The 25,687-nt window shown below is 38.3% G+C and overlaps 1 protein-coding gene across 1 annotated transcript in view; it reads right to left on the bottom strand.

Annotated features, from left to right (window-relative positions):
* The window catches only part of ASPH (aspartate beta-hydroxylase), a gene marked incomplete at both ends in the record, with an annotated part of 100,329 nt that extends 80,213 nt beyond the window's left edge, over positions 1 to 20,116 (bottom strand). The window contains 4 exons of the mRNA XM_079533472.1: positions 1,080 to 1,148; positions 2,678 to 2,722; positions 3,587 to 3,736; positions 20,056 to 20,116. Coding sequence (XP_079389598.1) covers positions 1,080 to 1,148; positions 2,678 to 2,722; positions 3,587 to 3,736; positions 20,056 to 20,116 — 325 coding nt within the window. The remainder of the gene's footprint in view (positions 1 to 1,079; positions 1,149 to 2,677; positions 2,723 to 3,586; positions 3,737 to 20,055) is intronic.
* Positions 20,117 to 25,687: the final 5,571 nt, after the last annotated feature.

Genomic DNA, 25,687 nt, shown 5'->3' with positions numbered 1-25,687 from the left:
AAAGATTAGGATTATTTTATGCAAAATGTTGTTTTATCCACTGCTTATAATTAATAGCCAATTTGTATCTCTGAGGCAATTCACAGCACCCCTCACATTCACAGCGCTGCAAACAAGTTCAGTGATTATTATTACATGAGTGTTCTTCAACTGTAATGGGATTAAACAGATATGGCCCCTGAAAGACTTGCTTATTTCTCCAGACACAAATGAGGAAAAATAAACTGACAGGAAACGGGTTATCATGGACTGTGACCTTCCAGCTATACGACATAACATCCTAACACCACTGATAACTTTGACAGTTTGAGACATTTCAGATTGCATATTGCTCAAGCTATTATTAACTATGGTAGGGTTTTTTTTTTCTTCTTTTTACTTGTTTCTGTGATCAGAATAGGTTTATACTTGAAAGCAACCAATTAAAGAAAAACAAACTTTCTAAAATCACTTATATAAAAAGTACTTATCCCATGCTTGATTATGAAGTGAAGATGGTGATGGCAGAAAAGAGGTAAAAGGGCACTGTCACAAAACATGCCTGTCAGTCAGAACTTATTTAAGATACTCAGTGATCAGAAAGATACAGTCCTTAAAACCATGCTTAAGACTAGAGTTTCAAGTCACGTAGGATTTTGAAAGTGAAAATAAAACAGACTTCTGGAGAACTGAGAACAGTGGTAAAACAGTACAAAAATACGCTGAACAGGTGCTCACAGTCACATACAAAGGCTTGTTATCACTCATTTCAAAATGGACCTGGCTTATCAGGTCTACAAGAATAGCATTCTAATTCTTGAAGCATCTTAAGCCCTCTACCCAGTTAATTTATTAACAAACACAATGATCTTGTAACAGTGGATACAGCAGCATCAACCACCTAACTTTGAAACTGTCCAGCAAGTAAGTACATGATTTATACTAACAGTGATAAATAAGGAGAATAAGTACTCCTTCAACTTGCATGAGGAAAAAAAAACACCACACAAATCTATTAAAATTATTCAATTAGGAAAAAACAACAAACATGAACATGACATATAAATTACGTTGACTATTCCTCTCAGTTTTGTACTTGCCTAGCAATACTTTAGCATCCTCCACATCAAAATCTCCATCTCCATCAGCATCATATATTCCAAGTTTGCCTAAAAATGTCAAGAGAAGAACAAGAAGTATTAGGAATTCTGCAACTTGTTTCCAACAGTGTTTTCTAGGCATGATGGTTAACTGACAATGCTAGGATGTTACCATATTGATTACTTAGTGCTACTTTTTTTAACCACCTTTTATTTTATATTGCCAATATTTTAAGTTCCTGTCTTCATTTCCTAGACTTTAGACTGAATACAGGTAGGTTCTTTTCCCCGCACATCTACTTTAGTGCTCACAGACTTAAAAACAGGCATATTATGGAATGGCTTAGGTTGAAAGAGACTTTAAAGGTCATCTAGTTCCAACCTCACCTTACCACCACAGATCCACATTGCCCAGAGCCCCATCCAATCTGGACATGAACATGTCCAGGGGCAGGGCATCCACAAATTCTCTGGGCATCTGTTCCAGCGCACTGCTACCTTTTTTGTAAAGAATTTCTTCCTTATACCTCATCTAAATCTCCCCTCTTTTAGTTTAAAGCCATTACTCCTTGTCACATCACTACACTGGTCAATAAAAAGTGCCTCTTCAACTTTCCTGTACTCCCAGTTTAGATATTGGAATACTGAATGGAATGAGGCGATGAAGCATTTTCTCGCAACAAGTTTTGTTCAGCATAAAATTTAACTTCACAAGAAAGGCTCAACATTTTAAAGATGGAAAATAAATAGTAAAGTAAAAAAAATAAATAATCACAATTTGTTTTCAAATCATAAATTATTCTACATTCTCAGAATATAGATGTGTAGGTAATTTCATCTTTGGTGCTAAGTTAATAGAAGAAAAACAACCTACTTCCTAAACAAAGGAATAAACATTCATAGTTTTATGAACAACTATATAGCATCCAGTGTCAACAAAACCCTTCCGTAGGCGACATCAGACATCTCACTTTTAGTTTGGTAAGAACTCTGTCAGCATGAGATATAAGCAAAAGGAATATCTGGTTTCTATTTAAAAAAACAGTTTTTAGCGTAGAAATACAGTGTCCAGGATTAGAAGTGCCCCGAGATCATCAGATAAATAGAGGACTGTCTAATTAATTTTCAAAAATCCAAGCCAAACTTTTAATCAGATAAAAACTCCACACACTGAACTGCAGAAGGACTGCAACTCCTTGTGGTCTGTCAGTTAGTTATTAAATTTTGTCCTCTCTAAATGAAGGCAGAACTTGAACGCTAGCAAAATGAATGAAATGTAGTTCTCCATATGATACTGAAAAATTTAAGGAAGTTCAGCTATGGGTCTAGAATAGACAGAAGGTCATCATCACAGCACTGACTCTATCAGTTAGAAAGGATCTTAATTTATTTTTGGTTAAATACAATACACTAGTGGAATAAATATCATGTTCCAAAAAAAAGAATAATATCACATTCAAAAACAGGAGGAATGAGAAAGACGAGAAATGACTGTTTCGTGTCATTATAGAAGAACAGTAACATATTAAAAGTTAAAGACAAAAATAAAGTTTCTAGCCAAGGGACAGTAAAACAGCCTTACTTCTCTAGTATCCTACCTTGTAGTACCTCTGACAAGTTATAACGGAAATCCTTTGCTTTGGCTGCATGCATGGTAAAAATACAGAAACCATTATTTGCATCACTAGACCTAATTAGGTTTCAAGCCAAAAACTTCTCTTTAAATATTTGTACATTAAAAAAAAAAAAATTTCTAAGAAGCGATTGTAACGTTTTCAAAACCAGCAGTTGTAAAGCTGCATATTGAAGCCTATAACAGAGAGAACAATTCTACCTACATGCATACATCCTGAAATTTGAGCCCTCAATTTTTCATTCCTAGATATTACATTAACAATACTGTCTTAACACTTTCATAATGAGACACAATTAACATTGTTGTAGGCTTAAAACTGAGGTCATACAAAATATCATTCACAAGACGACAACTGTTTGTTCTGATACTACTACTAACACAGTCCACCAAAGAACCAGTAATAAGATTAGCCACCTACGTTCAACAAATTACTTCTTCAAGTTTCTGAGAAAAACTGAAAACTCAAACAACAAATGTTAAACTGAAATTCCTAGTGAGCTACTGTACACACGTTATATACTGCATACAAGATGATGAAGATTAAACATTGGAGATTTCTTCAATTTTTAAATGCATGCAGTACTTCAGTAACCTTTTTCAGTCTTATGACATTCTCATTTTAGCATCAGAATTGAGCTCAGCTTTAAAATTTATTTTTTGAACTACACTGCATATTTTTATGTAGGACATTTTCATACACTCCAATTGTCAATTTAGCTAACTACCCATGCGCTGCTCCGTTTCACCGACATTGAACTTTAATATTTTGGTTTCCTTTCTGAAAGGTAAAATTGCACCCATTACTACCAAGTAAGTCTCAGTCATTATTAGAAGGGTTTTATTACACTATATTAAGATTTAAAATTCTTACCTAGGACTTCTTCATAATCTACAAGTTCAAACCAGACAACTGCTACTGATGTCCAAACTCCCAGCAAAGCAATCACCATAAACCAGGTGAAAAATGAGCTTCCAGAGAGGCCTTCTTTCTTTCCATTCTTGTTTCCTCCATGCTTACTCTCTGTTAAAATAAGGCACACAAATAGAAAAAAAAAAAATGAATTCGTGCTAAAAAATTATGATGAAGCATATGGTCATACATTTTGTGGATTTCTTCTGGAGTTTTCATGTCGCTATGAGTTACAATGGACATCTCAATCATCATCTGTGCCGTAAAGGCCAAACAAACCAAACACCAAACCCTTCACCTTCCCCCTCCCCCCAAAAAAACCCAACAAACCAACAATAATAAAGCAACCACATGTAATATGCTTCAATAATGTAGTTGGAAATCCCTCCTTTTTCTTCTCTGGTATTTATTTGCACAGAGCTTAACATTTTTGAGATGTTTGTCATTTGTGCCGTTACTTCTCAAGCTGCCACCAGAGGGCAATGCCAGCAGCAGAAATGCTTCAAGAAAAGCATTTCTGAAGTATCAAACGCATTCAAAGCTAGCCAGTACTGGAAAGTTAAGTTAGCTTATGAAATCAACATGACAATTCAAATAGCCTACAGAGCAGCAAAAATCTAAACCTCATCAAGTGTAAAATTTGAAGTTCAGTCACTGTTCTAACTGAAAACTTTCTGTTTCTTAGAACTGTGCAGAGGTTTACATAAAACATACATTGCTTTGTCCAGTTTCGGATCATTTTAGGTAAAACTTCATTTTAAAAGTAGTAAAATTGCACCTAAAAAGATGTCTACAGCTTTTTACCAAAGCTCAAGGTCTGTTCCTCTTCTTCCTTAAATGTGGAGGTTGGTGGCCCTGCACGTAAAGGAGGGTTGGAGATTCATGATCCTTGAGGTCCCTTCCAACCCTGGCCATTCTGTGATTCCTGTGATTCTGGTGTTTACCACTGCAAAGCTGGCAGTTTCAGACCGGCCAGCCCCAATTTTGTTCCCTTCAAGCCCTGCCCTTTGCCCATCCAGCCATACTGTCGTGCTAGTCCAGCAATCCATCCTCAAGTTGCAAATGGTCAGCTACTTAAAGAAAGCAACGAAATCTCCCAGAATACTGCCAATAGTCCACACTAAAAATATTTTTCTCACTCTTCAAATGATGGTGATCAAACAAATGCCCTCAACTAAACCTATATGAAAATATTCATGCTCAACTCTTAACTCTTGTTAACGACAACAATAACTCCAGTTTCAAGGACAGAGGCGGAGAATTCGCACCGCAATTAATCCAAGGCTCAAAATTCACTTTCTCTTAACTTTTTCAAGTTACTAAAACTCCATAAGTGAAATTTTACATTCAAGTAGAATCATTTAAATAATGATCTAGAAGCAACTATTTTGATCTAGTCCACATAAATATAAATACAAAAATACCCCAAACACCTGAATATTACCATGATTCCTTATTGGAATAAAAAAGAAGTAGCTTTTTAGAGTGAGTAACGAAAGACTGGTGGCTTATTCCAGCTATCAATATGACATAGAAGGACTTTCAGAGCCTGCTTTTCATCAGGTTCATAGCTTCACTGAACAAGCTTTTTATTATAGTCATAGTGTTATGTACCATGGTGAGAGCTATAGAAAACAACAACTGGCTCACTTCAGCTCATATGGATGCAGTACTTAATTTCAGAATACATTTCTTTATTACTACTATCACAAAGATCAAATACAAGACATCTGGCTTACTCTGTACATTACACGCAGTTTCCTTGGTATAAGCTATCAATAATATTTAGAAACAGACAACTTAGCCTCACATTAGGCATGTTCCACTTCCTAATACATAGTAACCAAATTACACAGGTACAATTTTATGAGCTGTGCACATCTCCCTTATGGGAAGATGTATGGATACCTTGAAAACACAGGTAGAGGCAAGCAGTACGTGGTAATACACTCAGAAATTTTATCAACTAGGTATGAAAATTATCAAATATTCCTTGAACTGGAAATTTTAATATTCCAAAATCAATTACGTAACTGCAGAATGTGGCTATTCCTGTATTTGAGTGCTTTAAAACCTTTAAAAATGAACCTTTAAGCTAAAACATTTTAAATTATTCCAGGTTATTGTTTTGTTCGAGAGCAAACCATGTACTAAGAGAGGAAAACAGAAAAGATTATCATGTTGTATTTCATACTAATTCCTCTACCTCATTGTTTTGTACTTTGCATTTACCTTTAATGAAAAGGGCTTTAGTCAATAGAAGAACAGGAAAACAAAACAAAACAAAAAAAGTAATAATAAAAAGGTAACTTTCCTTTTTCAATCTTGAAGTTTTTTCATGAAATTTCCTCCAAAACAGATTCTGATATAAAAAACATCTTTCACAACAGTGAAAAAACATATTTTTGTGCTCTGGTTTCCCTCATGAGCACAATATTTCCAAAATCCTTGAAAAATCCTGCTAGGAATTCCACCACAGCAGCTTTATCAGGTAGCTCTGACATACATGGAAGTCAGGCGACATAAAATTCGTGCGTGCTCTCAACAGAACCAAACACACACAGAACAAAAAACTGCAGGCCATCACGGAAGACTGCCTTCAGCTTAGAACGCATTCCAGACAGTTAATTCTACATTCAAGTCCTCTCCCTGTGCCCGCTGCCAGCCATGTCCAAAGTAGGTCACCTTCCATATCTGGCAAGCCTTTGCTTACACCACCAGATGGCTTTACGCAGACATCATAAAGTCTCAAATTGTGCTGTATGCCTCAGCAGCAAATTTTTAAAAGTCCTGTATATCACTCATCCAAATTAAGAGTCGTGGTTAGATAACACATAAAAAAAATTTTAAAAAAGCATTAAAAACATTTGCCTTTTACTTTAGTTAACTTTGAAGGTAATTTTACATACTTCAAAAATAACTTTCAAGTGAGGTATCTGCACACAGACTAATGTCTTGTGTTAATAATGTGTGCTTACTCAAAGAGAAATGAAGTTACAGTTTAGGAGTCTGCATAAATCCGTGAGAATTCTCTACTTCAGGAAACACTGAATCAAAACCAGAGGCAGTCAGTAATGCAGACTAATAGTAAACCGACTAGAAAGTACCAACATGCCACAGTAAGCCATTTATTTTGCTGATTACAGAGTCAGTATTTGCAACCATGCATTTTCAGTTTGCTCACAAAAACAGTCAGGACTGTACCTGTGTCGTCGGCCATAACACTGGTGTTCAATTTTCACCAAGTGAGCGTGTCGTTATCTCCAGAAGCTGACACCGAAGGCAGAATAAGAAGCGATTTATCCTCACTGTAGTCTTGCAACAGGAGCTGATGAGTTTCATAAAGCTAGCTCAGCTGGAACCCGAAACTGGACCGAAGTGAAAACTCTCCTCCAAAAAATCTATTTTTAGAGCGGTTATCTTCACGAGCCAAATGCTTTTCAGAACTCATATGGCAATCCCATTCTGACGACAATCAAATTCACTTGCGCCTCTTAACAGAGCACCCTGAGTAGCTGATCCTTTCCCCTCCCCTTAATCTCTCAACGTCACACATAGCAAATAAAATCAAGCACGCTGCGCTGCGTGCTGCTGCCATCCACAGCGCCTCACTGCCTGCACTCTGAGGGCGTTACATCCACCAGCATAAGCTGGAGCACAAGTCCGGACACACAGCCTGCCGGCTTGCATTTGTCAGCCTGGCCCACGCCCAAGGAACTTTCTCCACGCTGTCACTCCTCTAGCAGCTTCCCAAACTCCTGTGCAGACTGACTCTTTCCAGTTGGCTTATCACTCAAGAAAACAGCCGATTTCTGAAATGTAACAGTGAGTTTAGGAGTCCCTTTGAATTGATTATACATGTTGTTGCCAAGGAATTTTCAGATTAGAGCAGCTCCTCCAGAAGACTTCTTATTCGCTTCTAGCAGACTGAATGAAAGGGTTCTAACAATTTTGCCAAAGCAAAGCCTGTTTCCTCATAATGCACCACATACTAGACAAAAATTCTACTGCACATTCACAGAACCATAGAATCACAGAATCACTCAGGTTGGAAAAGACCTCAAAGATCATCGAGTCCAACCACAACCTAACCAAACTACCCTAACTAACAGCCCTCTGCTACATCATGTCCCTGAGCACCACATCCAAAAGATTTTTAAACACATCCAGGGATGGTGACTCAGCCACCTCCCCGGGGAGCCTATTCCAGTGCTTAACAACCCTTTCTGGAAAGAAGTTTTTCCTGATATCCAACCTAAACTTACCCTGGTGAAACTCGAGGCCATTTCCCCTCCACCAGTCACCAGTGAGAAGAGACCAACCCCGCTCTCACTGTAAGCACCTTTCAGATATTGGAAGGGAGAAATAAGGTCTCCCCTCAGCCTCCTTTTCCCCAGACAGATTCATTGAAAGCACCAGAGGTATTGATTTTGCTTTCTTTCCCCTTTCTCTTCCAAAACTCATACCACATCTCCTTCAAATTCTGAAAACATGCATGCTACTTTTTCAACAAGTGACCAGCATACTGTCCTTCTGCGCAAGGACCAGAAAAAGAAAAAAAATAACAACACCATAATACATCTGTTTTAGCAAACTGTCCTTTTCCCACTCAAACAAGAAGCAGCTCCCTTTTTGTAGAAGAGTGTGAAATCAACTCCTGTCCGATTGGCAGCAGTCTTGATGAAAGCTTTACTATTTAGCACTTTGTTCTTCCTCTTTCGCCCTTCTTTAAAAATACAATAACAATAAAAAAGTGAAGCATTACATGTACAAGGTATTTGGAAAGCCATCATACATCTCCTTTGGTTTTTACAATCCAGTAACTAATCCCCAGAGTTCCCAACAGCCGCAGGCAGAACTCCAATAAGTTTAAGACTTTTCAAAGAGATGTAAAGAAAGTGCAGGCAGATAATTCTATCAGTAATGTATCTTTTGAATACATCAAGGAGAACAGATGATTTAGGAAAGACCTCCTTGTTCCAGCAACACGTATGATGTACAACAGATTTACAAACAGAAGAAATTAAGCAAAGGTAAAAGCTCACTATGTATGGATAAATCAATAGCTTATTAAAGAGAACTGGTTTTAAGTGCAATAGTATGTAGTCTGTTGCATAAAAAAACATGTTGACAGGCATTAGATTAGGCAATTTATTGCCACTTCAATACAGCTGCACCATTTGCATATAGTGTATTTTACTACAAGTGGAGTCAGAGAGCATACAACTAATGCTGACAACCTGACATCATACATAGGTTGGAAGAGATTGTTTCAAAATTATTTATCAAGCTGAACGTGGGTAAGCAGTTGCAGTACACCATTCTATTTTGTTTGCTTCAAAACAAAAGTATATTCTGGGACAACTGAACAGTGAATAGAATCAGAGAGAGGGAGGACAGTTGAAAAAATCATTTGAAATACGCACTACTGATCTGAGCTACCACACAAACATACACTGACCTTTAACCAAGTATCCACAGCTTTACATTGTGCCACTCAAAGCAAACACACTACGAGAACTGATTCAAGAAATGGAAAATGCATTCCTCCCTGACAGGGAAGCTGCAACTAAAATTGAGAAAATGACCATAAAAAAGAAGATGGGCCAAAGGATTGCACAACTGTAACTCATCATGAACAACATGATGAACACATACTCTTCCACCTGTCTTTGTGGATGCTATAGAACGAAACACTCAAGTTAACGTAATTTTGTTAAGCATTATTTAAGAAAAATCTTAACTAAACAGATAATTAAAAACGAAGACTGGGATCAGTTCAGTCAGCAGTACAGACTTCTTGAATACACTTTATTCTACAGCGTTGAAATGCTCTGAATTACTTCAGTGACACTCAAAAAACAGTATCACTCACATCACTTGTATGAGTGTTAGTTTGAAAACTATTTGAAAGAGAAATTTGCTATAACTGGTATGGTATAACTATGAACACTATTTTAGTTTATTTTAGGAAAGCGTAACTGACCACTCGGGACACCACCTGATAGAGCTACCAAAGTGCAAGAAAGAGATTGCAGGAGGGGAAAAAAAATAAACATGAACATAGAAATAATGACTGTTTCAAAGCACCAAACGTAGCTGTTCTGATGTATGTAATTATTTCTCACAGAGGTAGGAAAGAAGTACGGGAGCAGTTATGGATTATCACATGGTGAGAAAGCTGCATACGAGAGCACAGTTACAAAAAAAAAGAAAAAAACACAGTAGAATGAAAAACAACAAAGCAGTTCAACAGAAAAATACCTACAGTTAGCAAATCGGAAATAAGTTGTCAGAGCAATATAAAAAAGAGTGTGACAAATAAGCTGAGATATGTTACAATATAGTTGCCCTACTACTAACAGAGATGAATCAGCAGCAGAGGACAGCCACATGCCCAGTTACTGCTTGACATTTTGCCATCTTTTCAAATACAATTAACAACTTAAACTAAAAGAATTCTTGCAAAACATTTTCAACAATACAATCACAATTAATTACTTTGTACAGTTATTATTTTGAATGTGATCAGTAGCAAGTATTTTGAGTAATACCTATTAAAGAGAAGCTTACAGCATTCTCTGTAGTTCTCACTGTTCCTCCTCTTATTAAAATAGCTTTGTCAACTCAATACTGTGAGATAGATCAGCTATTTGTATATGTATATACACAAGCACATAATATAAACATACATATATATATATATATATATATATACACACACTTCTAAAGTATGCGTATGTACATTTGCACCTTTTGCAATCCCACCTACAGCAGTGGAACTACGCAATCCTTCCAATTCAAAACATTCTATGATTCTATGGTTTTTGGTGTGTATTTATTTTAAAATCTAGATTCAATAAGCATATATATTGAACTGATACACTCTGACAAATCTTCACATCATAACAACTACAAGTACACTACTAAGGTTGAAACTGATTTCATTATATATCTGGACAAATTGGACCTTGGCCCAGGGCCTGATCCAGCCTCGCCCTGAAAGTCCCCAGGGACAGGGCATCAACCACATCTCTGGGCAAACTGTGCCAGTGTCTAACCGCCTTCACTGTAAAAGACATTTTCCTTATAACCGACCTCAATTTACCCTCTAGGAGCTTGAAGCCATTTCCCCTTGTTCTATCACCACAGATCCTGCTAAAGAGCCTGTCCCCTTCTTTCCTGTAGCTCCCCTTTAGATACTGACTGGCTCATGTCTGGCTTGTCATCCACCAGTACCCTGGGTCTTTTTTTTTCTTCATCCCCCAGCTTGTATCAGTGAGGGTTGCCTTGATCCGGGTGCAAGACCTCACACCTGAATTTGTCGAACCTCATGAGGTTTGCCTTTGCCCAATGCTCTGGATGGCATCCCATCCCTCTGGTGTGTCACAGCTTGGTGTCATCGGCAAACTCACATTCCATTTAGGTATGAGGAGAGACAATATACTGAGCATTGTTAAAACTAAAACTTCTGTTGATGTGAAAAAGAAAATTTTAGGTAGGTAAACCATAAAATCTAATCAAGAATTCAGAATCAGATCACATCAAAATCAGATGACAGAGGATATCTTTTGAGACTTTAAATATTTACACTTTTACTTCTCTGTGCATATGTGTAAGGTACTGCTATTCAAAAGCATTGGGATATTCATTATCTGTACACTCTGTATCAACTCTTTTTACAAGTGCAGAAATGGACACAGCTGGAGAAAGGCAGGGCATCCAGAGTAGCATAAGCTGGAAGAATGCAGTAAGAGAAATTAAAGAAAGGATAACACAGTTAAGCATAAGCAGTAGGTGTGATTTGTTTTTACTGTAACAGCAACTACAAAATCTAATTCAGAGTGAACCACATGTTTTCCAAACACTCAACTGAAGATCTTGACTAAAGAGCTGAGTCTAATTAAAAGAAATCAAAGCTATGCAACAGTAAAAAATAAAATAAAATAAATGCAGGAACAGTAGACTAGAAGAAGAATCAATCCAGTGATCAAATTTTAAATATGAGATGGTCAGTATTTCTTAAAGTTCAGCCCACTGCTGAATATAAAGCTGTTATTGTTTGCTTTTTTTATATCATCAGCTACCTTTATGGTTCACAGGAAGTCCCACAATATTTAGAAGACTTATTTAGAAGAGTTGCAAGCTAAGAAAATTTGTTATTAAGGAATAAGAATTAACTAATCTTCAGGGGAAAAAAAAAAAATCAAGCACAAAACAAGACTTTGACCATTAACTGCTTGATTAAAATCACACCTTCCTCCTAGTTTTATTAATATCATTTAGTTATATTTATCTTGTGCTGGAGCACCTTCCCAATGGAGACTGGCTGAGTAAGTTGGAGCTCTTCAGCCTGGAGAACAGAAGGCTGTGGGGAAGGCCACAGAAGCCTTCCTAGACCTGAAGAGGGCCTACAGGAAAGCTGAGGAGGTACTTTTTATGAGGGCACATAGCAATAGGACAAGGGGAAATGCCTTTAAACTGGAGGAAGGGTAGATTTGGATGCGGGTGGTGAGACGCTGGAACAGGTTGCCCAGAGAGGTTGTGGATGCCCCCTCCCTGGACGCATTCAAAGCCAGGCTGGATGGGGCTCCCTGGTCCAGAGCAAGGTGTCCCTGCCTACAGCAGGGGGTTGGAACTACATGATCTTAAATGTCCCTTCCAAGCACAACCGCTCAATTTACCACAAACAGTGAACAAATCCCAACTGTTTTGAACTTAAGTAATTTCTTCTTAGGCATACACAAATCAAAAACCAGAAAATTTATTGAGAAAGAAATCTACTTCTCATTTCATGTGTTTCTTCTATGAGGATTTAGGTTTTTTGCTTGTTTGTTTTTTAAATAACTGCAGGTTTTCTTTCCAAGAAGAATACAGTCACAAATTCAACACAGGAAGAAACTCTATCCTATACACCATGTACTAATTATGCCCTTTGAGCTTGTACAGTTTTGTTAAAACTTCTCAGAGGCACTTTTTGAAAATACAGCACAACAGTGAGTTCTACTTGCAGTACTAGCCCTCCACTGCTCACTGACATTTGGGGAGCCCAGCTGTTTGCCAACATAGGAAGCTGCTGCAGTTAGCAACTTTTCTTGGGAGTTCTGTTTAAGCAAGAGTAAATGTTGAAGTCAGAGGAGGTAAAAATGAATACAGAGATGTGCACTAATAAGAAAAAATCCTGAAGCCACATCTGTTCTTCTGTAAAAGATCTAGAAAGATGATCAATGTCAAAAGTTAGACAATTTTAAGCTGTGTTTTTCTTTTGTTTTTCCTCTCAGAAGACACTTCAGAATAGTTCTTCAATTAAAATTTATTACACACATATGCATCCCTGCATCCTGCTTAAGTAACTAGTAATGACACTGCATACAACTTGATGTGTTTAAAGCAATATTTAACACAGCTACCACATACTATCTGAATAGTTCAGATCAGATTGCATTTCTTTTGAAGCTTTTCCCCACAAAGTTATTGACAGTAGGATTAGAGAATCAGAAATTCAGGAAAAAATCTTTGATAAAAGACATTAAAAATATCTCATTATCTATTTACCAGACCTATATATATATAAATAGAAAAGTAAACCTTCCTACACTCAATGGTATTTTTCAAAAGTAAAATGATTCTTCTCAAGTTTGTATTCATATGGAAACAAAACACAAAATGTACGTCCAAAACTGAGCTTAGAACTTTTCATTTGTAATTTACTTGATTCAACCTTCATTTTCAAACCCATTTAACTCTCTCCTCCTCTTTCAAGCCGACTTCTGAAGTTCTTTTATATTTGAAACGCAATTCAAGGTTAAGACTACGAGCTTAGAAAGAAATTGCAGCGTCTCACTACAGGCACAACATACCTGAGCTGTATTTATAACACTGATGAGGAGAAATTAGATCATTAGTACAATTAAAAAGAGAATTAATGATTCTTAGTTTTTTGATCAATTGGCTCTCTCTCCCACAGAAAATTTGGAGACAGCTAAAATAGATCACTCAAATACAAGCAACAAAGATTTACAAGTATACAATGTAGCCAACATTCCTATATAATTACAAGGTTAATTACATATTTGGTTGTATTTAGAGCAGAGTTCAGGAAAGGTAACGTGAAAGAAATGCAAGAAGTATTTAAGTCCATGATGTACAAATTCTACTGGTGGTGACCTTTATAAAAGGCTTCTATTACATAAAGTTTCTATTACATAAAGTTGAAACTTCTCAACTTTGCATACGGCATGCTGGTATTAATTTTAGTTTCTTTTTTTCCCTTGTTCCATTTTCCTGTTCTGTAATGTGGGTCATATCAATTTGTTTTAGCAATGAGTCCCAGTTAAGACACAAAGGAAATAAACCAGATGATGTAGTTTTCTCTCAATTACTTTTTCCATAGTTTGAAGGAGTTTTAAAAATAACCCAATAAAACTCTAGTTGCTAGGCTACAGTCTACAGTTCTGCTATGCACTGCATTCATGGGGAGGAAAAAACAAAAAAGCACATTTAAAAATCTTTTTTAATGCCTGAAACTTAGCGAAGTTTAAAGTCTGATTTAAAATAAACTGAATTAGGTAAAGCTTCACAGAGGTGGAATGCAACTGCAATTCCTACAGAATTCAAAAGAATTTGTAGGTGTTTCATACCTACAGTCATGGCATTTTGTGTGTATAAGCAGTTTTACAACAATGTTATTAGAATGTATCAGTTGCAGTAGCAACCATACTTTCAAGTGCTTAAGAAGATAGAACTGTTTCCTTCACCTATGGAAAGAATGTGTTTCACAGTTACAAACCCACCATTAACTCAACTTCCTTTGATAAAAACAAAAGCCCCCCCTTACAAAAAAAAAAAAAAAAAAAAAAAAAAAAAAAACCCAAAAACCAACACACACTACTGTAAAAAGAGATAAAGTGAGAAATTTTACATTAGTAGTTATTCTAAATGAATCAGAACCTCAGGAATTAAAGTTACAAAATAAGGAAACCACTACTACTCAATAGTTACAAAACTTCTAGCTTTTGAAGCTTTTATACATGAAGTCTTCAAACAACTTGATAGCATTTGTTATACTGGTTAAGCACATGCATGGTAACGGTGCAATCACAAATGAAGGAGATAGAAAAGCTTGTTTCATTTGAGAAGTTCTAACAAAGCTGAACCACACGCATTCCAATCTGTTCAAACTTGGTATATAAATACCAGCATAATTCATTTACAGTTTGTGTAAAGACATAATGTTACAAGTTATGATTTGCACTTCAAACATATCTCAAAACCTTTCCATGCAAAGAGCTAGTCTGTGGAATGCGGTTAAAAAAAATACTGCTGCAGGCTGTCACACAGATTACCAGTTTGTGATCTTCAGCAGGAAAGAACCTCTCAGGGTAAATCAGAAGTTCACTGCACAAGTTCTCTACAATGAAGAATTCAATGTAAGAATTAGCATAGGAACACTTCTTACATGTTATGAAAATGATTCGAAATGGGTCCTGCTGAAAAGGAATGGTTCACTTGTTTCTTTGTTGCTGTTTTATAAAAGTTATCCATAAAGCATTTTCAGTCCCAAGAAACAGCAATATTGAAGTCCCACCACTTCATGCATTTCATAATTAAAGATGATTTTAAGACACATATACATATTAAGACAAATATATACATATGTTAATTATTTAGCCATCACTCAGCATGTCAAGCCAGACTGTCCACCTTCCTTCCATGTTTAAATCCAAGTGCAAGGTGCTGCACCTGGGTTGAGGCAATTTCAGATATGAAAGCAGACTGGGAGACCTCACTGAGAACAGCCCTGCCGAGAAGGATTTCAGGGACCCAATGAACAAAAGCTGGACATGAGCCAGCACTGTGCTCTTGCTGCCTAGAAGGCCAGCAGAACCTTGGGCAGCATCAGAAGAGGTGTGGCCGACAGGGACTGTCCCTCTCCACTCTACCCTCATGAAGCCCCAGCTGGAGAACTGTGCCCAAGCTCGGGGCCCCCAGTACAGGAGGGACGTGGACCTATTGGAATGGCTTCAGAGGAGGGTCACAAAGATAACCAACAGGGCTGGAGCACCTCTCCTAGAAAGACAGGCTGAGGGAAGGAAACTGGGCTTGTTCAGCCTGGAGAAAAGAAGGCTCTGGAGCGACTGCAGCATTCTAGTAATTAGAGAGAGCTTCTAAACAAGAGGGAGACCAACTTTTGACATTGTCTGAAAGCGATAGGACAAGAGAGAATCAGAAGTAATAGTAAAAGGAGCTTTGAACTGAAAGAGGGGGGATTTAGGTCAGAAGTTAAGGAGAAATTTACTCAGAGGGTGGTGAGGCACTGGAATGCATTGTCCAGAGAAGCTGTGGATTTCACATCCCTGGAGAAGCTCAAAGTACAGATTCAATCTCACCCTGGACTGTCAGTCTAGTCTCATTACCAGAGCTCATTAATCAGACAGGAAACTTGCAGGTGCATTCCCAAAGCGACTGCTGAAAACTGAGAAAATACACTTCAGCCTTTCATGCCTCTGATACTGTTGGTGATACTTTAGTTCACAGAATCACAGAATAGTTCTCCACCCTTCATTTTAAAGAAGCTCTATCTCCAGACACTATTAAAAAAAATTACCTCTCCTATTATACCATGTAAACTCTTAATGAAATGTTGAGAAAAATATATGAACACAGGCGTCTTTTTGGATGTAAAGCACCAAGCTCCTCCACGTTTAAAGCACAACAAATAGCAGTTTTTGTCCCACAGTGACTTACTGCATACAGCTAACATACGTCAGAGAGCACAAAGCAAGTCTGAGATTGCTACCTACACTAGATCAGAAGAAGCAAAACTTTTCTTAATGTTTTTATTACACATCAGCATCTCAGAAGGCGGGATGAGTTATTTCTCAAGGGAAAAAACACAGATACAGGGAAGGTAAAAGGCTGTGTTTGTTTTCATGTGAGTGCTGGTACACCTGGGTATCAATTTTAAAGCTCAAAGTCATAACAAGACAAGAAATCCAAATATCAGCCAGTATGGAGAAACGACTGACATACTGTGTGCAAACTGATTATTTTCCATTGCAGAGTGATGTCCACAGTCCATCACTGTACCTTTCCATAACTAACAGCACACTGAAAGTTTCATACAGATAGATCTAAAAGATGACAGTGCTGAACTGAAAAATCCACGTGAAGTTTCAGAAGAAATGTTGTGAAGATAATGGACAAAACAGACATCAAAGCAACTTGAGCAGAAGAAAAAGAAGTGTGATCTGTGTAACTGATGAAATTCCTCTGCAAATCAGATAAATTTAAAAAAAAAAAAAAAAAAAAAAAAAAAAAAAAGAGTCCTGCACAAAGAAAGTACACTATAATGCAGTCTTTGCAATAGAGATTAAATAAAATATGAAAGTTCATGCAAATCAATATGCACAGGCTGCCTGGGCAGCCTGGTCTGGTGGTTGGCATTCCTGCACATAGCAGAGGGGTTGAAACTAAGTGATTATTGTGGTCCTTATCAACCCAGGCCATTCTATGATTCTACGAAATACCTTCACAGCAGCGATACTGATAACTAAAAAAGGAATTAACATTAACATAGAATTGCATTTGGATCAGGACATCAGGTCAACTGAAAACAAACAAATAAAAAAAAAAAAAAGTTAAAAAAAATACCCAGACAACAACAAGAGGATGAGATTAACGGACTTCAGACTTTCAGATGAATAAAAGGAAGTGAGATGCTTAGGAACAGAGTTGCATTTGGAAATACAAGGACCTTACATGGTTCAAAAAAGGAGTAGTAAAAATCAAACATCTTCTGGGATTCTGCAAGGAAAAGTAGGGTATATCAGAAGGTCATCTCAATTGCTGCTATAGAGATTAAGAGGTACAGCTTGGAGACAGAGAACTTACAGAAGCAGTAATTTGGTTTTAATACATTGAGAAAATAAGAATGCAATTACCTATAGGAACAGGCAATGTTTTGTGCCACAAATGTGTTTTTTGTACTGTGTTTAACTTATTAGAGAACTAGCCTCCCACTTGAGCCCTGTTTCACTCACAAAGGTTAAATTTCCTCTGGAGAATACAGACTTATTACAGTTTAGCTGCCAGCTGCCACAACGTAAGCAACATGAGCTAGAGGGATTTTTTTTAATAGTTTTTATCACGACTGCCGCAAGGGAATGTTCTCCCACCTTCTCCCAGAGGCAATTCTAGGTAACCACTATAGAAGCTTGATACTATATCACTGGTAAAGTAGCCAAGGCTAGGAAACATCTGCATGATCTATGAAAAGAAAATCAAGGATTTTTTTTTTTTTTTTAAGTGTGCATACATATGTTGGTCATGTTTCCATTCAAGCACTGTGCAAATTATTATATTTAAACACATTTTACAAACAAAACAGGTACAGAGCATAAAATTCTTAACATGCCATCACATAAACTAGCATCACAGAAGTGACACATAAGCACTACGCTTAATTCCACAAATAAATACGGCCTATAACATTACTCAGACTTTTTCATCCATCTGTATTTTGAAAGCAGTTGTGTTGCTGATCCTCACTCTTACTGGAAGGCTTCTTCAAAGACACCTGCTAATGCCCCAGGTATTTCCAAATTTCCTGCCTTGTGAAATTTGAGTTAATTCAAGACCAAGTGATACTTTATTGCACTTCTGACATTTCAATGAAACTTAAGACAGTTATATGAACATTCCCCTTAGTGTTATTTCAGACCTAATCTACCCATAACATTACCGTCAACATCTCCTAATGTGGAAACCTCGAAGCAGATTACTGCATTCATATTCAGGCATTGCACAGATTTCAAGATGCACTGTAAACTTCGTGGTTTCAGAGCTGTGAGCAATGGTGTGGCAAAGAGCCTCATCCTCACCCACAAGTAGTTGTGAAAGTGAGTACCAGCAAACTGCCTCAAGGTTGAGGTTTCCATGTCTCACAGTCTCAATTACCAATCGGCTCAAAACTGCAGAATGCTCCATGCCTGCTATAAGAATTCTGCTTCTCTCAGTGGTCTCTTATTCACCTGGGAGTCACCATCCATCACCTCTTTCTTCAGTTCCACTTATGAAAATGGCATCAGCCTCAAGCCTCAATTTTTACTCTTGTCCAAAAGATTTTATCTAGTAGTAGCTGAAACTAGCAAAAGATTTGTCTAACTTTAAGAGGTCACATCTTAGGAGCCTGCCTAACACATTACTCATAGTGCTACACCCCTCACTGACAACAGTAAATAAAGAATTCCCTGTGCAATTACACAAACCAGACAGCTCTTAATAATTTTTAAAAATATTTGATTTTACTTAGTCTGAAAATAAAAATCTACAGAATGCTTTCATGCTTATTCCCTGATAAAACCATTTTGAAAACATCATCCAATCTTTGAAGCAATATTTAAAATAACAACAGAACTGCTTGAGTCTCTGTAGTATTCAAAATTGTACAAGAAATGCATGTTCTTTACACATTATCATTGGAAATATGTTTTCAGCTTACTTAAGACTGCAGATGAACAACGAGTAGCCCCACTCCAAGGAAAAAACATAATGCAGAGACTATTGCCCATGCCAGGAATTGAAAAAGGATAAAACGAAAAGCAACCACCCACTTCAGTTATCACTGTATATCATCTCTTTCATACCTAAACAGCACTTGAAATCTTTTTCTCTCAATTCATCACGTGATAGATAAGCTAATCCTATGTAGTTCATCTCTCAACGAATACTGTTCTCCGTGTTACTGCTATACTGAAGGAGAAACAGACTGCTTCAGCACGACCTTCACCACACTCCATCCATCAACAGGGCTCAGAACCGAGTGACAGCGCTCAAACCCTCAGTAGGAGCATCTCCTCTACCTGCTGCAGTGCAGTGTCTGTGGAAGCAAACCTCCTTCTCCTCAGTCAGGCACGACCTGCTGTGCTGAGAGAACCTCGTGTACACAAGGCTTTCCCTGCCTAACCCACTAACACAACGCTAAGCAATTTATTAACTCAGATTTGGTGTAGCACTGCCGGAGGGGCAGCTCTCTCCAAAGCACCTTCTGCTTGCACGTTTCCAGATGACTCCTCTACCCTCCTGCACTCTGTAGAGCCATCGGGTCAGCTGATGCACCTGTAACAGATCCAGCACCCTCAGACTGCTGCTTCTGGGCACAGAAGTAGAAGGTGATGTTCCAAACACACACAGACGACCGCACGCTCCACAGCAATCCCCCACCGGGCACTTCAACTCCACCCCAGGCCTCTGCAATAGGACCACCGATGCCTGAGACCCGCCCTGATCCATTCAAAGGACCTCTCCGGAGTCGCCTAGGCCACGTCTCGCCTCCGCCTGAGCTCCATAGCAGAGGAAGGCCGGGACGGAGCGCCGGACCCCCACCCCCCATCCGCCGCTACCCATCCAGACAACGCAGCCCCACTCACCTCGCTTAGAGCCGGGGCCGGGAGTGCCGCCGGTGCCCTTGGAGCCCTTGCGGGAGGCCATGGCGCCTCCTGTCAGGTAACGTGGGGCGGGGCTAGACCGGGAATGAGTCAGGAGCCGCCGCCGCCCGAGTGCTGCGTGCGGGAGCGCCGGCAGCCTCCGCGGCCAAGCGCCGGGCACGCCCCCTTCCCTCCCGCCCGCAGCCTCCAGCCAATGGCGGAGCGCACAGGGCGACGGGGCGTGACCTCTCTCTGCGCCGATTGGCTGCGAGGCGGAGGGGTCGGGCAGAGCGGCTGCGTGAGGGCTGCGCGTGTCCGCCACGCTCCCCGTCGCCGGCGGCTTTGAACGTGGCAACATGGAAGCGGGGCGGCCTCTCGCGAGGCTTCGCTGGGAGCGCGCGGAGCTGAGGGCGGGGTCTTACTCTGAGGGGTGGCGGTGGAGGTGGAGGTGGAGGTGGAGGTGGCGGTGGCAGTGGCAGTGGCAGTGTCGGGCTCTTGCGTGGTTGTGGTGGTAAAGCGTCGTGCTTTGCATTCCTCGGGTGTTTGTACCCCACTCTGCCGGCCGCTAAATGCCCGAACTGTGGGCAATATCTTGTTAAAAGCATGAATTATTAAGTGATTAAGCGTGCAGGTAGCACCTCTTCAGCTCAACTGGTAAAGCAGTTTGGCACGCTACATCCACGAGTAAGTTCTCAAACAGGATTACGAGCCTTTGGAGTGTTTCAGTCTGTCATAAACGAGCCTTTTTTTCCACAGAAATTCAGGTTGTTTCTTGTTACTCAGTGGCTTGGTGTGATGGTAAATTGCGTCTGAAATGAAAGCAAACTCACCTTTGAGCCCTGAGTGTAAACATGGTGTTTTAGCCTGAAACAGTAAATTACCGAGCAGAGTTAATCGGTTATTCTCTATGAGATTGAACTTAGATGCTTCATCCTGTAGCAGGATGGCAGTGTGGTCCTTTCGGAGTAAAGGTGATTCCACAAGCATCAATGTGAAGCCTGTTCCGTGGTGTCATTTTCTCTAAAAAACCAAAACCTTGTTTTTCACACTGTGTGGAAGGAACCAATGTTTTGGAGACGTGCTCCTTTCATCTGGCAAAGCTGGAACTGGCAAATGAATTCAGAATGTTCAAGAGGAGCAGACAGAACCCCCTAGCACATACAGTTTGTCACAGATATGCTATTGGGGACAATAGCTATCATTCCAACAGCTGGCAATATACAATGCAAGGAAAAAAAAAAATTCATTCTAAAGATAGCGATTGGAAATTGACAATTTTTCATTGTGCTTATTTAAAAAGATAGTAGGAAAAAAAAACAAACCAAACTGCATGCATGACTATTCTCATATGTGGTGGATACTACCAAATAAGAAGGCAGTTTCCTGTGATTAGTGTGGGATGCAGCTTCCTGGAGCTGTGCTATAGGAACTGGCATTCTGTTAAGAGATATGAAGAACAAGTAAGCAATTGGGTGAGTTATTTACTGCGGAACAAACTTTTAAATGTAAATGAGCTGTAAAATTCCTACTTCTGTTTTAGTGGTATGCAAATGCCAGCATTTAGGTGCTGGCATAGTCAGTGTCTGCTTGTGCTCTCCTCCATCCAAGTAGGCTCTTGCAGAAGAATTAAAGCATACATACCGAGGTTCTACTATTTAGAGCTGTGCTGTACCTTTGTTCTGATCTCCAGCATTCTGCATCACATTGTGGTTCAAAGGTTTCTGGTGACTTCCTGTAGCATCAAAAAGCCGTTTTCTTTCCAATGCTCAGATAACTCTAAACAAATGTCAAAGATATGAGGAGATGCAATCTTGCTGAGATGAGAGAAACTTTCCTTGTATTCTTGCCTAATTCTGATCACGTACTTTAAATCTGATCGTGAAGCATGGCTGTAGAATAAACAGCCTTTCAGGTCAAGTTAGCAGAAAACATTAGTGCTGTTAGATACTACAGCTTACAGGATACTAACAGAGTATACCTGTTGTGGAAGCATGTGGTCCATATTTTGCTATTGGAGATGCTTGGGACAGCTTGGTATGGCTTATTCTTGAGTCAGAAATGCTTGATTTAAATTTGTTGGAGTGACTGTTGCAAGAAATAACATGGTAATCCCTCTGTTTCTACATTTCAGTTGAAATGTAACACGTTAGATCAAGTTTTAAATGTAATTTTAGGATAGGTAATGGAGTGAAAAGCAAACTGAACGCAGGTATGTGAATGTGTGTGGTCTGGCTTGTCTCAGTTTTCAATCTGCTGATTTCTTTTAAAGCTAAATGTTTGGTAGATGGTGATAGAATACAGTAATCCACAGGAAGATAAATATTGTATTTGTAGGAGGAAATAAGACACTAAAACAATGAAACAATGAGGAAGTTTATAAAGCAAAGGTGAAAAGAAGAGAAGAGAAAAAGCCAGAGAAAAAAAATTAGAATAAAACCAGAAGTTAAGTAATGAAGGCAGCTGCAGTGAGTTGGAGTTTCTCCAATTGGATCATTTAAAGCAAAAAAATAAAAAACCTTTCCTGTTGACAAGAACTGCATTTACCTCAAATACAAAATGTCTGAACTGGCTGCTGATTGAGACTACAGATAAAGTAAAGTTATTCTGCATAACATAACTTGTGGTATTGCTTTTACTTTGCATTTACTTTCCATAAATACTTCTGCATTAATGCTGTCACAGCTGTTTTGAGGCCGAATTCCTTTAACAGAGCAGTGACTCTGCAGTTTGATGGAAAGAAGCACATCCGAGGTGATAAGTAGAAGCAGCAATGAAATAATTACATAAGAGGAGGACTCTATCTCTGATTTCCAAATTTCTAAAAGAAGCAGAAATATACAACTGGCCTGCAGCAGGGAGAAGAGATGCAAAACAATGAGGCATGATGAATTTGAAAAACAACAAAAAACAAGTGTGACACCTGCTTAAAACAAACATTAATTTAGCCCAGCATTTTTCTCTTCTCACAGATACAGAAAAAAAAAATTAAATTGACCATCATCTGTACCAAACTTGCTGTAGTTTGCTGATTTTTCACTCATGTGCTATATTGATGGTTTTATTTCCATTCATGATTTCTATCAAATTCTTATAAAAATCCCTGAACGTATCATAAAGGTATCTGTTACTCTTCTACAAGGCCATTATGTGTCATTATGAAAAAAAGTAAGCAGACGTTAATTGAAGGCTTAGACAACACGCCTTTATTCTGTTGGTGATTCTGAGCTATTTTATGTAAATGTTTTCCATTCAAACTGAGTTACAGTTGTCCACTGAACTATGTACATTTCTCATAAATAGTTCAGTTTCAATTAATCATTAAGAGAAAGGCAATTTTCCAGCTAGAGGAGACAAGCGTATTTATTACAGTGCATTGCAGTATGAAGAACTGGAGAATTCTCAAATAGGAAATTTTCAGGATGGATGTGTTAAAAAATACAATATATATATATAAATAATAATATAAAAATAAAATAAATAAAAAATAAAATAATAATAAAATAATAATAATAATAAATAAATAAAAAATATGTTAAAAAATCCCTGATACCATCTAAGATTTTTGATAGTAGATGTTGGCATTTAGAATTTTAAGGTGGCCAGATGGTAATTTTTCCTAACTGGTAAGTTAACTGAGCACCCTGCTAGACAATTGATGTTTCTGCCAGCTGACTTTTAGATCAAAGAGGGTGATGCACAAGTTTTGGTGTTTGTTTTCTGGTTTATCAAGTGATCTGCTGATCATCTTTCTGGTTTTTAATGCTGCAGGAAATGCAGAGAACCAACACCCACTTCTCTGTATTTGTCTGTCAGTATTCACTAACCTCTTATAGACAAACAGAGACAGAAGTTTTGGGAAGAAGGGGAAGAAAGGGATGATAGAGTGTCTCAGTTACCTGAGCATAAACAACTATGCTGACTGGAGTGATCTTCCACCAGGTAAGCCTGTAAGCAAAGGAGGGTATATTTGAGTTGGTAATTCTCAAGGAGGAATTTTCCTTTTTTTTTTTTTTTTTTTAATATTGTTTTTATTATAGAACGCAACTACCTTGGAATGTTTTCTAAATAGGGACAGTGAAAATGGAATGTAGCCCTTTATTAAAGGGCAGTTCGGAAGGAATAATTATCCAAAATATAGGAAGTTGAGCCAGGTGAAACATGTCTAATTCAAGCAAAGCTAAAGTTGAAGCAAAGTTTACTTTAAACTTGGTAAGGTTAAATGCAGACCTTTTTAAAGTCTGGGTCAAAAGCCTGTTTTAGCTCTCAGAAAAAAAAAAAAGCATTGCCCCTCACAATGAGTAACAAAAACAGAATTTGACTTTTGGGTCAGCACTGTGGCTTGACAGTCTGGAATTTATAGCTATCTTGCTTGGCTTCTGAGAGTCTTCCTGCAGATTTTGTCAGGTCTAATTTATCTAAATTCCCTGTGAGTATAATTATAGCTGAGAATTTCTCAGATTTCTCAGAACAAGTTTTTGAACTTGAAATTTAATAAAATCCTTTTGTTACATCAGTGTGTACCAACATGTGGATTTTATTCCTGTAGCACGAGAAGCTGAGAAGAAAAGGGCAAAAGTTTCTTTGTATGCCTGTAAAAGTTACCTACGATATATATTTTCAAAATTATCATCAGAAACTGCCCTTGAAAGTAGAAGAAAGTAGCTAGAAGTAGTGCTTTTCAGATGGATTGTGAGCAACTGATAAATCTAACAGTGCTAAACACAGGTTATTCAGGCGTAAATACTAAAACAAACCAGCATTAGTATTAGAGAATCTTGGATAACAAACAAAATCCCTATTGCAATGGGAGCAGGAGAATGGAGCTTAGTTGATGATTACCAGCATGTGCTATGATAGCTATTACTGAAAACAGTAGAAAAAATAACAAACAGGAGAAGATACTTTACTGCCTGTGTACTGTTTGCTTCTTTTTCCAGAGACTTAATATTTTTAGTAATGAGCACATGAAAACATCAAATTTATTTCTAGCCTGCAATCACATTTACTAAAACTGCTGTACAGACTACAGATAAAGTAGAGAAGCAGAGAAAGATCATCTCAGTTGGGAGAAAAAAAAAAAAGGAAAAAAGAAAGTTGATCTGAAGCTCTGGTGATGGTTTTTTTGTGTGTGTATGTTTTTGTTGTCTGTCTTTTTAAAGAAAGAAAAGAAGTACTTTTCATAAATTAGGGCATCATTCCTGGAGGATGTGCAGGTAGGAGCAGAAGCAGCAGTGCACTTATTAATTAGGTTTTTCTGCTGCATCATACTTTACTGAGAATGACTGAGCAGCTTTCCAGAATTGATCCAGAGTATTCTTATCAAGTTATAATCAGCCACCATCTGTAGCTGCCGACCCCAAATGCCAGTTTGCTTTGCTTACCTCCACATTTTCTGATATACTAATGTATTGAATTTGGCACATCGGAAAACAAAACAGCATGTTTTGGGAGCAGTAGAATACAAGATACCTAATTTGCTGAAGATTTCTTTCCTTTGTCTCTCAAATCCCTCTTCCACCTCAGCCTCAGTTGTTCCCAGCTTCTGCTAAGTGCTGATCCCTGTGGAATGTTCAGATAACATGTGCTATCTGATTAATACAGAGCTTTGTGACTGGCATGTTCTGGTATAGCTGGC

The sequence above is a fragment of the Tetrao urogallus genome (genome assembly GCF_951394365.1).
Source record: "Tetrao urogallus genome assembly, chromosome: 3".
Classification (NCBI taxonomy): domain Eukaryota; kingdom Metazoa; phylum Chordata; class Aves; order Galliformes; family Phasianidae; genus Tetrao; species Tetrao urogallus.
The sequence above is the reverse complement of the archived record's forward strand: the minus strand, read 5'-3'. Positions and strand labels throughout refer to the sequence as shown.